Below are 14,794 nucleotides of genomic sequence, written 5' to 3' on the forward strand. Positions count from 1 at the left end.
CTCATACTTGGTCTACAGGTTCTAATACATTCACGTTTCTGGCTGGGGGTTGTTCCCAGTACTGATCAGCTGGTCTCTCTCATGAACACGCATATGCACAAGCTCAGCTCCATCTCCCATTTCCACTTTTAGAGGCTGTGCAGCATAACCATGACTACTTAATACTACACAGCTATCTCTCTGTCTATCCTCTCTCTCTGAGTAGCTGCTGGTCAGTTCCCTTCAATGCTGAAAAGAACAGAAAACTAGCCCGAAGTAAATTACAGCCCTCTGTAATAGTAGCTTTCTCTGCTCTCTTCCACCCTCCCCAAGCACAGTCATACAGCCTTCCATAATAGCTCAGTTGGAAGACAGTGAATACATGATCCCAACAGGGAAATAGGCTAGAGGAGAAGCTGTCAGTTTACTGTGACTGACAGAATTGTTCTAAAGACCTGTCCAGGGTTGGACATTGATTTGAAGGAATGCTGCCATCTAATAGGTGGTGCTGCAGAAGTATTGTTCCATCTTCCTTATTTGCATATATTTCCCAGAGGAGCATGCATGGCTTTATAAGTCTCCTCACAGACCTTCCAGCTGCTCTACTTAAGGAGAGATTATAACTCTCCGGACCCACATCATAGACCTCTCACTAGCCAAGCCAGAATCCTACTACATACTGATGAGGGGCAGAAATCCTGAAACAGCTGCCTGTGTATGGATTCTGTCTTGGTTTTCAATTCCCAATAATTGTTCCAAAAGCCTGTATAAAGGGTTGGACATTGATTTACAGGAATGCTTCCATCCAATAGGTGGCGATGTAGAGGTATTGTTCCATCTTTCTTTATTTTTATATAGGTCCTCCAGATACACTTTTTGTAGCTTCTCCAATCTGACTAATAGATATAGGCTCTCCATAAGGAAACCTTCTCTATTAACTCACTATCTCAAGGCCATTTGAAATAGGCTTTCTAAACCAGACTACCTTTTTGAAGGAGTGACCTACTATTGTGAAACTACACCACCAAGAATGTTCTCACAGTGTACACTCACCATTCCACTAGTAATGCACATGAAGTAATACTGTCAGTAAAAGCAGGTGGGGAGGAAGCTGATAAAAAAACATCTTCCAATGCTTTTCTTGTAACGAAAGAGACCATTAGGATACTTTCATACGTAGTGGATATGCTGCAGGTTTTGTCCAGCAGAAAAATTCATGGCATTTCTGCATTAAAAGCAGAGTCAAAATCTGCACTATTGGAGGAACCCTCACATCCCTCACCCAGCAACTGCTACTAAACGCTGAGGCCACCAGTCAGGTAATGCGCGCATTTCCGCATCACCTGACAGGCGGCTGTGGTGCTTCGTAGCAGTTGCTGGGTGAGGGTTGTGAGGGTCTTCCCATGCACTGCAGTGAGGGGCTGCCGATTGTGAGGTGAGAAGGGCAGCAGGCCAGAATCTGCTGTGGATCCGCATGTGGAAATGCTGCAGATTTTTTTTCTTGCTACGGAAAATCTGCAGCATTTCCCCTACATGTTAAGGTATCCTTAGTGAGTTCTTTTTTGGGGAACTGGCTGCTGTAATAAAGGATCTTAAAGTAAAGCACAAATTCCAAGATGAGGACATCTCTACACCTATATTTGCCACCATTGCTCATTTTTATTCCGAGGAACTCTGGAGATCTACCTTTTAAAGACACAATGAACACAATTGAGTAAGCATGCAGAAGTTGTGCCAAAAAAGTGGAATGCAGATATAGCGACGACCAAATGAATGTTTGGAGTGCTACATCTCTTTGTTTAATACCAGAAGCATTTGCTATTTACATTGCTTTTGCTTTGTAATGACTGTGACGCTATGCAACAGCATGGGTGCGCTACAGTGCCAGTCAAGCTTGGCGCTTCTACATCTGTACAACGCTCGTGCTAATTCTGATTGTGTTTTAGACACTTTTTGTACTTTCCTTGACAGCTTTGGAAAGATGTACAAAAATATTTTGGGCGCTCTAAAGGACCATACATATTTAGATGTAAATGCAGGAAATTCCTGCTAAATTTATTTCAAGATACCTAAAATCGTGGCAAAAAACAAGGTGCCAATAGCAAATTATGCAAATATGCAACGCGTTTCGTCGCCCCTATGGCGACTTTCTCAAGCATAAAACATGAATAATCACATACAGCCATATATATGCAGAAACAAACACTTACATTAAAACACTGACCAATCCTGGTGCATTCATCTGTTCCCTCTAGCATGTTCTTGTGGAAATGCACGCTGAGACTTGCCGCCCGGCACGGTCCGTAGGACTTCCGGGTTGCGGCCACCACGTGAGACGTCATGACGCCCAAGGCGTCATGACTACCGTCCGGTGGATATACGTAGGCTTTCCAACCCACGGAACTCCATCCGGAGGTATGATGCAATGACGCTTTCAAGTCCTCTGTCATGTGACCGCACCTAACGTGTATAGGTTGCCATGGTTACATCACCAGTGCTAGGTCACGAGCGGGTCCTAAATATAGACAGCACGATCTCTATGTGTCCCGCTGCTGGCAGTGGGGGGCCACATACTCTGGTATAATCAACACAGAAGATCTTTATGAGCAAAATGAGATCCTAAGGAGATCTTATTATCCCCACAAACATACTCCGGTCTACACATAACCGGAGAAAGAAGGGGGGAACTTATGTCCATGAATGTTTGCAAACTCTGTGGGATGCATTATTAAAGTTATAAAACATCAAAGTTGAAATAAATATATGTACACATGGAAGATGATTATTACACATGTGTACACATGAATATACATATTTATACCAGGAATGCATACATAGAATTAAAAATGCATAAATAATATATAAATATAAAAATATATACACCCACTTATGGCATAAAATGTCTCATACTATTGTTTTAAATAAAATTATTAAAATTTCTCTAGAACTTCATTTAAACCATGAGGAATAAGTGAACCCAATTTAAAAATCCAGAACATCTCCTTTATCCTCAGACAGTTGACTGATTTCACAGATATTTTCTCCAATGGAGTCACTTTTAACAATGAGGAGTCACAATTATGAGATAAACTGTAGTGTCTGGAGACACTATGTTTCGTAAAACCTTTCCTAATATTACTTTTGTGTTGAGAAATTCTGGAACTGAGACAATTAGTAGTTCTTCCCACGTACCTCTTTCCGCAAGGGCATTCAAGTAGGTATATCACATACCTAGACCTACACGTTAGATGTTGTTTTATAGGTATTTTCTCATTATCTTTACTTTTTATTTCTGTGGTGCCATGCGATATATGTATACAGCTTTTACACCGTTTTTTACCACACTTGAAGGCCCCTGTTTTCCCTTTTGGGTCAAATTTATCCTCAATATATAATCTTTTTTCTTTTCTCGGACAAGATGGTGCCAGGAGGTTTTTAAAAGTTTTTGACCCAAAAGGGAAAACAGGGGCCTTCAAGTGTGGTAAAAAACGGTGTAAAAGCTGTATACATATATCGCATGGCACCACAGAAATAAAAAGTAAAGATAATGAGAAAATACCTATAAAACAACATCTAACGTGTAGGTCTAGGTATGTGATATACCTACTTGAATGCCCTTGCGGAAAGAGGTACGTGGGAAGAACTACTAATTGTCTCAGTTCCAGAATTTCTCAACACAAAAGTAATATTAGGAAAGGTTTTACGAAACATAGTGTCTCCAGACACTACAGTTTATCTCATAATTGTGACTCCTCATTGTTAAAAGTGACTCCATTGGAGAAAATATCTGTGAAATCAGTCAACTGTCTGAGGATAAAGGAGATGTTCTGGATTTTTAAATTGGGTTCACTTATTCCTCATGGTTTAAATGAAGTTCTAGAGAAATTTTAATAATTTTATTTAAAACAATAGTATGAGACATTTTATGCCATAAGTGGGTGTATATATTTTTATATTTATATATTATTTATGCATTTTTAATTCTATGTATGCATTCCTGGTATAAATATGTATATTCATGTGTACACATGTGTAATAATCATCTTCCATGTGTACATATATTTATTTCAACTTTGATGTTTTATAACTTTAATAATGCATCCCACAGAGTTTGCAAACATTCATGGACATAAGTTCCCCCCTTCTTTCTCCGGTTATGTGTAGACCGGAGTATGTTTGTGGGGATAATAAGATCTCCTTAGGATCTCATTTTGCTCATAAAGATCTTCTGTGTTGATTATACCAGAGTATGTGGCCCCCCACTGCCAGCAGCGGGACACATAGAGATCGTGCTGTCTATATTTAGGACCCGCTCGTGACCTAGCACTGGTGATGTAACCATGGCAACCTATACACGTTAGGTGCGGTCACATGACAGAGGACTTGAAAGCGTCATTGCATCATACCTCCGGATGGAGTTCCGTGGGTTGGAAAGCCTACATATATCCACCGGACGGTAGTCATGACGCCTTGGGCGTCATGACGTCTCACGTGGTGGCCGCAACCCGGAAGTCCTACGGACCGTGCCGGGCGGCAAGTCTCAGCGTGCATTTCCACAAGAACATGCTAGAGGGAACAGATGAATGCACCAGGATTGGTCAGTGTTTTAATGTAAGTGTTTGTTTCTGCATATATATGGCTGTATGTGATTATTCATTAGTTATGCTTGAGAAAGTCGCCATAGGGGCGACGAAACGCGTTGCATATTTGCATAATTTGCTATTGGCACCTTGTTTTTTGCCACGATTTTAGGTATCTTGAAATAAATTTAGCAGGAATTTCCTGCATTTACATCTAAATATGTATGGTCCTTTAGAGCGCCCAAAATATTTTTGTACATCTTTCCATTTGTGTTCCTTTTGAGGAGTTGCATCCCCTTGTTTTTTGGGGGGTACAACAAATTTGGGCAAGCTCCTCCCCGGTTCTACGGGGGGTTATTGAAGGAATACATTCTTTGTTTCATTGGATCCTGCTGATGCTCGTCCTCTGATTCTACGTGCCGACCAGGACTTGGAGGTGTGGAGTGGAAGGGTTCTCCCCGCATGGGAAGCACCCTCCACCTACACCGGGTAAGTCATTTCTAATCTTCACTTCACCATATTTCTTGGTTCTTTTGGATATTCGTAAGAGGGGCACTGTCCTTATTGCTTTCTATTTCCTTGACAGCTTTGATAAGTGTCTAGAAATAGGGGTATGACGAAGAGCAGTTAAATGCTTCAGATTCATAAAAGGGCACTAACTTTTCAAACAACTTCTGCTCACCTACCTGCTTGTGTTCTTTCATTTCTGGAATATACTTGCATTGAAAATGTTGTTGCTTTACCACTGTAAATCACAAGTGGCTGCCACCAGGGGGTATCCCTTTCAGCTTCTCTGCAATCCGCTTATCTCTGTCGCTAGTGGTATCAAGGACATTTCCATAGCAACGGGGAAAGGAGCCATCTTCACAGGTAGATTCCATGCACTCAGAGTCAGTATCTGCAGATATGTCAACCTGCAGCTTCTGTGATAGCAATCTCTGCCTCTCCTGCTGTTACAGCACACTTGTGTGTACACACATTATTGTGGGCTTACTAAACATGTGGCCAGAATGTCTCAGAATGCCTGAATAGTCCTGGAAAAGCAAAGGTTGGACATTCTGATACTGCCTCCTTGCAGATTGGACCAGAGACAGGGCAATGCAGCATGGGAAGTAAAGGTAAGTAAGTCAGGACAGGGAACTACTGGCAGAATGCTAGGCTTCCTATATAACCCATCCTTGATAGTGGATAACAAACAGCAGGACAACAAAAACTGGGGAAGACCAACTGAAAATCAGAACTTAAAAGCATGAAACCTGGTGAAAACAGCAGCAAATGAGAATATAATGAGAACCTGGTGTATTTTAGAAAACTTATGGAAAACTCGGGTATGCTTTAGGCTGGGTTCACACAGGGCGGATTTGCCGCAGCAGATCTGCCCGCGGCAAAACCGGCCCGCAGCCGCTAATCTCAGGATTAGCTAGCCATGTGGACGAGATTTCTCAGAAACCTCATCCACACGGGACGGCTAATCCGCTGCGGTAAATCCGGCTGAAACCGCGGCTGCGGCCGCCGCAGCCGCGGTTTCAAAAGATATGCAGCATGTCTATTTACTTTTTTTGTTTGTTTATTTACGTCGCGGCCGCGCACTCCTCTATGGGAGCGCCGGCCGCAACGGAAAAGCATGCGGCCGAGCCGCTTCAAAGCCGCCGCCGCGGTTCTCCCGGCGGAGATCTCGCGGTTTTTGCTGCGGCCAAACCGTGAGATTTCCGACGTGAATCCGACCTGTGTGAACCCAGCCTTAATGTGTGTCATTTATTGCTGCAGAATATTGCTTTAAACTAATCCAGCCAGGAAGTGGTGTAAAGAAAAGAACAGCACCTACCTACCATGTCTAGCAAGATGCACCCAATCTACCACTGTGATAAATTTGGTGCAATTTCTGCATGTCTGCTCTAGTTTTATCCTATCTAAATTTGGGTCAGAATTAGTAACTCTCCCCGCCATGAATAGAGACTGAGATATATCCCATATAGTATAATCGTCAGCACCATGGACAAGGCAAATTCTACTATAGCAGAATATAAACATAATAGCAAAACTAAGGCTATTTAGTTTAGAGAAAATAACTGCAGTACAGCGCTAGCAATTTTCTCTTGAACTTGCAAAATATAAGAAGAGATCTATAGGCATTCCTTTTTTGGGGGCAATTTGGGAATTCCTCTCATAAATTACGAGTGGTGCACAGTGAACTTCGCACCTCCTACCACTTTACAACTGCTCACTTCTAACACTTAAGTTTTGCCTCATTTATGGCTTATATGTGTTAGGCATTGTATAGAATGGCTAGACAATCTACAGAATATGTAAGGTTTGTAGGCAAAGTATGAAATATATGTTTTCTTTAAAGATGCTCTATACTTGCCCGAGGTATTGTAGATGCTATATACTGGCCCGAGGTATTGTAGATGCTATATACTTGCCCGAGGTATTGTAGATGCTATATACTGGCCCGAGGTATTGTAGATGCTATATACTGGCCCGAGGTATTGTAGATGCTATATACTGGCCCGAGGTATTGTAGATGCTATATACTTGCCCGAGGTATTGTAGATGCTATATACTGGCCCGAGGTATTGTAGATGCTATATACTGGCCCGAGGTATTGTAGATGCTATATACTGGCCCGAGGTATTGTAGATGCTATATACTTGCCCGAGGTATTGTAGATGCTATATACTGGCCCGAGGTATTGTAGATGCTATATACTGGCCCGAGGTATTGTAGATGCTATATACTGGCCCGAGGTATTGTAGATGCTATATACTGGCCCGAGGTATTGTAGATGCTATATACTGGCCCGAGGTATTGTAGATGCTATATACTGGCCCGAGGTATTGTAGATGCTATATACTGGCTCGAGGTATTGTAGATGCTATATACTGGCCCGAGGTATTGTAGATGCTATATACTGGCTCGAGGTATTGTAGATGCTATATACTTGCCCGAGGTATTGTAGATGCTATATACTGGCCCGAGGTATTGTAGATGCTATATACTGGCCCGAGGTATTGTAGATGCTATATACTGGCTCGAGGTATTGTAGATGCTATATACTTGCCCGAGGTATTGTAGATGCTATATACTGGCCCGAGGTATTGTAGATGCTATATACTGGCCCGAGGTATTGTAGATGCTATATACTGGCCCGAGGTATTGTAGATGCTATATACTGGCCCGAGGTATTGTAGATGCTATATACTGGCCCGAGGTATTGTAGATGCTATATACTGGCCCGAGGTATTGTAGATGAGACCCCTTAATATGCTCCACCATTTATCTTCTAGCACGACTAAGATATTGTTGGTGCCTCCTACGCTTACAAATTCTATGCGTATTCTTGGTATTATCCTTAAAACACATCAGCAGGGGGGGGTCGATGTTACAAAAATTTTTGACTTATCCTTTTATCCATTTGTACATTCTGCAAGACAAATGAATTCCTCTTACAGACATGAAGAAATATTTGAGCTCTTGGATGATTCTCATTGAAATGGTAATGCAGCTTATGGTCATCACCATGTGGCCAGTAAATTGATCAAAAAGATTGGTTGTATAAGAAACATTGTTTTTTTTGTTTGTTTGTCTGACGGAATTAATACATTGCAGACAGACAGATAGATGAAAAGAAAATGTATTCAGCAAAGGAACTCTATGCCGTTATAACGCATGAGTCTAACAAGCTCTCTTACAATTATCTGTCCTGCTGATATAGAGCTTTGGGCTATTAGTCCCTTAGCAACTAAAATGTTACAAATGTTCCATAGCCATACAAAATGATAATTAAGCCTGATATTGTAAGTGCTTTCTCAAAACCTCAATCCATGTTTTAGCAGTTCTGCACTCTACTCTACTATTGATAAGTTTATGCTCAGTAACAGAATGTATCAGTAACATATAAATAGAGGAATCCATAGCAAGGTATATATTTGCCTTTAAAGGCTATGGACCCTTTTGAGGGCGATTTGTAACAAACAACTTCACAGAAGCAGAACAGGTCCAGTAACAATTTTCCAAAATTGACTTTTATTATAACTTATTTAAAAACCTATGAATAAACAAACAGACGAACATATATACCTGAAGGGGTAACAAATAAGTGATTCCCCCAGAAACCAGGTAAAGAATACTATCTGGTTATGTATCCAGATTCAAATCACTAGCAGCTCAGTTTTCTATATACAAAGATGCCACCCATAAAAGAAGACAATCGTGACTGTTGGTCACAAATAACAATGGTTTTTTATCAATTCAAGCCAGAATAGCATACAACTGTCGTGTTAAATCAAAAGGATGACAGTAAAGCATGCTAATATATTCCCAACGCGTTTCGCCCAACTACGGGGCTCCTCAGGGGCTAAAATTTGCTCCAGACTTGTTATACTGGAGGGTGGCTAATAATCCTACCGCCTGGATAGAAATAGCGGAGATTTGAAAGAATAGAATCTCTCACACCAGATCGGCTATACTGGAGGGTAGCTAGCGTAATTTCCGTTTAAGCTATATTGTCAGAAGCAAATGGAAAATCTGATCAATCAATTTTATCCATTAAAATTGGGACAATATCATGCTGTCTCTCACATCCTTTAATAATGAAGTGCTCGGAAGTCAGTCAAATTTAGAGGATTAAACAATCTATGGCTGACGAGGACTAAATGGATGGTTCTATCAAACCAAAATTACTGACCCCTATGTGAGGACCCAAGGTGTATCTACCTCAAAATAGCTATGTCGATGCCGATTTGCCAATTACCTAGCTGTTTTATAAGTGGATTAGACGGACCACTCAAACTGGTCCTATCTAAATCAATTAGAATAACGCGATACTGTCTGGGCTAAACTCAAGAGGGTCTAGATGATGCCCTGATTGTTAAAGAGATAAATAAGAGTTTAGGTGCATACAAAACAAAAAAACGGTGGCATGACAAGTTATAATAAAAGTTAATTTTTAGGATCATTAGACTGTAGGTCCAATCAGTAAGCGTGGCGATTTGTAACGTAAATGCATGCAGTTTGGGCTAAAAAGTATTTTTGAAATACAGTTTTAACAATTTTGGAACGTCTGACATGCACACTGTATACCACAGTACATAGCAAGCCTCAGAATGCCTTTCACTAGTAAATCTGTCAGTGAGAGTCCAGCCCCTCTTTCTTCTTTCCTAAACAAATTTCTGAGCTGATTTGTGACTAATGTTTTAGTAATTAACCAACTTAGAAGTCTATTCAGGAGAGGAGAGAGAGGGGCTGAATTGATGGATCTGCAGTGAAAGGCAATGTCAGGGCTTAAACCCAGCAGCTCCTGTACTCCAGGCATCTGCTCTACTTGCTGAGCCATCCAGCCTTTTGGACAGCTCCCCTGCATGACCTTAGGCTTGTTCCTAGCTCCTACATTCCAGTCCCTGTCTTGGCTCCGCCCTGCTCTTGATTGGACATACTATAAAAGTCCGGCCCTTCTACTGCATCATTGCGTGATTATTGTGCCTCCCAGCCCATAGTCAAGATCCACCTGCCTGCTCCTCTGAGACAAACTGCTACAACCATTACCGACCTCTAGCATTCCTCTGACCATGTTTCCTGTCTGCTCCTTTTGTACTGCAACTGATACCTACCGTTACGACATCTGGCTTTCTCTGACTATGCTATGTGTCTGCTCGGGTTACAACACTGAGACTCCAAACAGAACCAGATCGTGACAGGCAGTCAGCAAATTGCTATAGGCAAATGTTTATCTTTGTGTTTTCAATTCCTCACCATTCATAGGCGCTGAGCCAGTGCAGACATAGCTCTGCTCTTAGACATAAGAATTTGTTACAGTTACTGTCAGAACCCTATTTCTGCTTGAACTTGGCTTAAAGTTCAGTTCGGCCTGAACCCAAACATTTTTGCTTGGAGTTTGTCTCAGCCAAACTCACTAAAATTCTTTTATCCTCTTATTCTTTCTTCTTTTTCCTTTCTCTCCTTTTTTTTTGTCATTAACCTTGCCTTAAAAACAACTCAAAGGTACTTACATACATACATTTCTAGGTAACCTAAGTGTTGTAAAAAATAGGAAAAAAATGTTTTTCCTTCTTCTGTTTCCTTCTCCCTTTTGCTTCTTTGTCCTCCTTTTTTCTTCTTTTCTTCTTTTTCCTTCTTCTACCTACTTTTTTCTTCATTTACTTAGCATTAAACAACAACTCAGAAGTACTTAGACTCCTAGGTGACCCAAGAGTGTTATACAGGACTTTTATGGCTCATAGATAGTACTATACGCCAGTCTTAGGGGTCGGGGTGTTGTTCCCATTTGGTTAGAACTAATTCAAACTGAAACTAACTTTGTGCCCAGATTCAGGGAACTGTTACAATGTATCAATGTAGGCAATCCTCATTTATTTAAATCCATTGGGAGTGCAAATCTCATTCTTGTGTCATTCCGGAGACTAGATTGTTCAAGACACACAGAGGATTGTCTAGACTAGACACAAGTGCCACAAAGGAGATATCTTGCAAAAGTCAAAGAAGTAAAACTCAAAGTATATTCTAAAGTTGTAGCTTTTCTCATTAGATAAAAATTAAGCTTAGTTCTTATTCTGGCTATTTTATGTTGTTTAAATCTGCTTTTCTAATTAACAGAACGAGTATGAGGTTGTATATCTTATACTCACCACTGGGAAGCAACCTCTGTGAATACATCGGTTCTTTCTGTTTCAATAAATAATTTCAAAAGCGCTGGATCGGCAGAAAAGTGAGTGAGTAAACGCAGTTCTATTTGTGAGAAGTCTGAAAATAAAAAAACTTAGCATAAAATAATCGAATGTGTAGAAACATAACACATAATTAGAACCGAGCCTCTGGTGCTCATAGATTTGGAAGTTTGATGCTAGCACTTTCATAGAATGCAAAACAGTACAAATAATTTTGAGTTATTTCTTTTTTTATGCTCATTATTTTAAGATTATTCCACCTCTGGGCAACATTGTACTATATGTGTATGCAGTGCTCAGACACATTACCCCTTAAGGACGGGGCCTTTTTTTTTTTTTATTTGTTGGTTTCTTCTAACCAATTTTCCATTGACTCAGCTATCTGAGGAGGAGTTGCGGGATGAGTTGTATTTTCCAATGGTAGTATTTAATGTACCATATAATGTACTGAAAAACATTCGAAAATTTCTAAGCAAAGTGAAATGGAAAAAAAACCCATTTCTACATCTATGCGGAGGTACTGTTTTTATGGCATACAAACTGACACAATAACTTTATTCTGTAGGTCAGTACGATTACAAAGACACCAAATTTATTTATTTTTCTTTCTGTATTGCTCTTTAAAATAAAATATTTTAAAAAATATATAGATTTTTATACATACTGTAAATATTTTTTCTTTTTTTCAGTCGTCATTTTCTAACAGCCATAACTTCTTTTATCCTTCCGCCAGTAGTGTTGTGCGAGGCTCGTTTTTTTGCTGCGGAACTTATGGTTTCTATTGATACCATTTTAGAGTGCATATGACTTTTTGATCACTTTTTATTACATTTGGAGACAGGGTGACCAAAAAAGCGTATTTCTGAATACAGAGACTGTGATGAATGCATAACAGTGGCATCCTTCTCTATAGACAAGTATGGGATGTGTAACTGATACATTCTGAGTCTTTTTCATGACACAGCCATTAAACTGATTGCAATATAGCCTATGGATGACATATGCCACTTTTATACATTCGTTTAACACACCCATAAGCTATAATGGCATCGGTTTAATGGATCTGTCATGGAAAGCTATTGAAGAGCTCATGACATGTTAGTTAAAGAGAAGCCTGTGATGGATAAGATACAATGGCATCTGTCAAACATAGACCAATCCATTTAACAGATATATTTGTTTGGATCTGGTCTATAGAAATAGTGTAGTCTTCTATTTTATTCCATACTTCATTTTTTGCACTATAGTGATGCATACCTGTCAAATAAAGGCCAAAAAAGTATCCTCTGACTGGTAGGTATGTGTCAATATACAGCAAGAAATGAAGCATGGAATAGCATAGTAGACTATGGATGAGATCGTATAACTAATGGTCCTTAATGGAGATGTTTTCCCAACATGAATGCTACACGCAGTTGAAAAATTAATAGTGAACACTGCCTGTATATGTGTATATATATATATATATATATATATATATGTGTGTTTATTTATATATATATATATATATATATATATATATACACACACAGATACACACATACATACATACATATTACTTTCTACAATTAGCAGCTAGAGACATCAAATCCACGTATAGTGACTGCAATGAGTTTCAGTCTCACAAAATGCGAGCAAATATTTACATATGTGTCATTACTGCCATCCAGGATGACAGACGAATTAGTCACAGCATACTTAACAAACTCAGCATGGTGCAAGCAATCACTGCAGAAGTATAGCAGTATATACAGGCAGAGGTCGCCCTCTTGTGGACACTAAAATCTCACGCAGAAGACAACTATTTAGCATAATTCATATGATTTGACTTCTGGTTTTCAATGACTTGTAGGTAGGATATCCTGTAAAACATAGCATTGTTGTCTGCACCAATTTCATTTAGTAATGTCTCCTCACGTGCCGAAATATGGGAGAATGTCAGACGCAGAGGTAGTTTTAAGACTAGCTGAATGTATTCTCCTGGAAACCTGAATGCACATGACAGTCAGCAGTATTGTCCACGGCTGAATGCTTCCTGCGTCTATTAACGTTTTTTTATTACAACCTCTCATCTCCAAGACTTCTCTTGTGCTGCACCAATGGATACACACACTTGATAAGAGTCTGTATTTCCAGCAAATATATTGTTATTTAATTCAGATCCCGTAACACAAAACAAATGTCTTGGCATAAATATACAGTATACAGTAAGTTACCTGCTGCAAGGAATGAGTGACCTTCGGCGGACACAAACATGGACCTTGGGTTGATGGTTATGGTTTCTTTGCTTTTCCCTTTCATATTGAAATAACGTAAAGATTTTTAAATTAAAAATGGTTATTAGTTTATTCATGGAAAGTTAGCAGATATATGACTGGCTCAAATTAGTTGATATAACTCACATCAGTAAATGAATACTTTGGCAAGTAATATGATATTTACGCATTTACCAGTCTTTTTTTCTTATTTCTCAAGATTAAAGTGTAAGTGTTCTTTTGAAGGCTTTAGACATGTCATAGGGACGCTGGGGATCCGGGTGCTGAGATCCTCCCCAATTGCTAGAATGAAGCAGCTGCATGGCTCATCTGAGTGCTGTCACTGCTCGCTAGCTAAAGTCAGGTTCAACAGAAAACTTATAGGCCTGTCCTCAGGTAGCGAGCAGGGACAGCACTCAAACAGTGACTATCCTAGCAATAGCTGATAAACAGGGGTTAGGACCTTGAGATATCAGCTGATCGCCAGGGTGGCTTCAATCTACTAGTGGTTATTCCAACTTTTTTTCACATAAAAAATGGCATATTTTAATAAGTTTCCAAAGATAACGACACCTTTAAAAAATTTGTGGTACAAAAGTAGCAAAGTTTAACTTGATTGTATGATTTTCTGCAACATGTTATCATACCTTAAGTCATGGAAAAGCTGTTGTTTCTGCTATCTTAACACCATGCCAAAATTTTAAAATCTATTGAAACTGCAATGCTATCAAAACACAGTAATAGTCAAGCTAAACTTTGCTACATCTGTAAGGCCCAATGTTGACAGGCAGATTTGATTTGCGGAATCCGTGCGGGAGATCCGCAAATCAAGCCACCCATAGGGATTCAAATTGATTAAGGCATGCAGATTTGTTTTGCAGACCTTTTGGCCCGGAAAACAAATCGCAGCATGCTCCATTTCTGTGCGGTTCCCGCACGGACAACTTTCATTGAGGTTAATGGAAGCCGTCCGATCTGCGGCCTGTCCGCAGCTGACATGGTCTGTGGATTCACTGGGAAAGCAGGAGATTTTTTTTAAAAAATTTAAAAATTGCACTGTGCATCTCCTACAATGAGCTGTGCGGACCATCCGCAGTACAGAAAACCCGGAAGTACAGAGGTCTTAGGGAGACACCTACTGGAACTTGTTTTTTCTTAGCATTTTAAACAATGTAATAATAACCTTCAATAGAGACGTAAAGTGATGTGTGCTGATGTGTCATGAGAGTGGTGCCCAAAAATATTGGGCGCGTTTCGCTGTCACTAGTGTGAATGAACCCTAAGGGGTTAAAATTGC

General features: G+C 40.0%; 1 protein-coding gene across 1 annotated transcript in view; it reads right to left on the minus strand.

Moving 5' to 3' along the window:
• POLN (DNA polymerase nu) overlaps positions 1-14,794 on the minus strand; it is a 120,414-nt gene that overhangs the window by 47,959 nt on the left and 57,661 nt on the right. The window contains exons 19-20 of the mRNA XM_066574782.1: positions 13,459-13,536; positions 11,204-11,318 (exon numbers count right to left, since the gene is read on the minus strand). Coding sequence (XP_066430879.1) covers positions 11,204-11,318; positions 13,459-13,536 — 193 coding nt within the window. The remainder of the gene's footprint in view (positions 1-11,203; positions 11,319-13,458; positions 13,537-14,794) is intronic.

The sequence above is a fragment of the Eleutherodactylus coqui genome, chromosome 7, assembly GCF_035609145.1.
Source record: "Eleutherodactylus coqui strain aEleCoq1 chromosome 7, aEleCoq1.hap1, whole genome shotgun sequence".
NCBI lineage: Eukaryota > Metazoa > Chordata > Amphibia > Anura > Eleutherodactylidae > Eleutherodactylus > Eleutherodactylus coqui.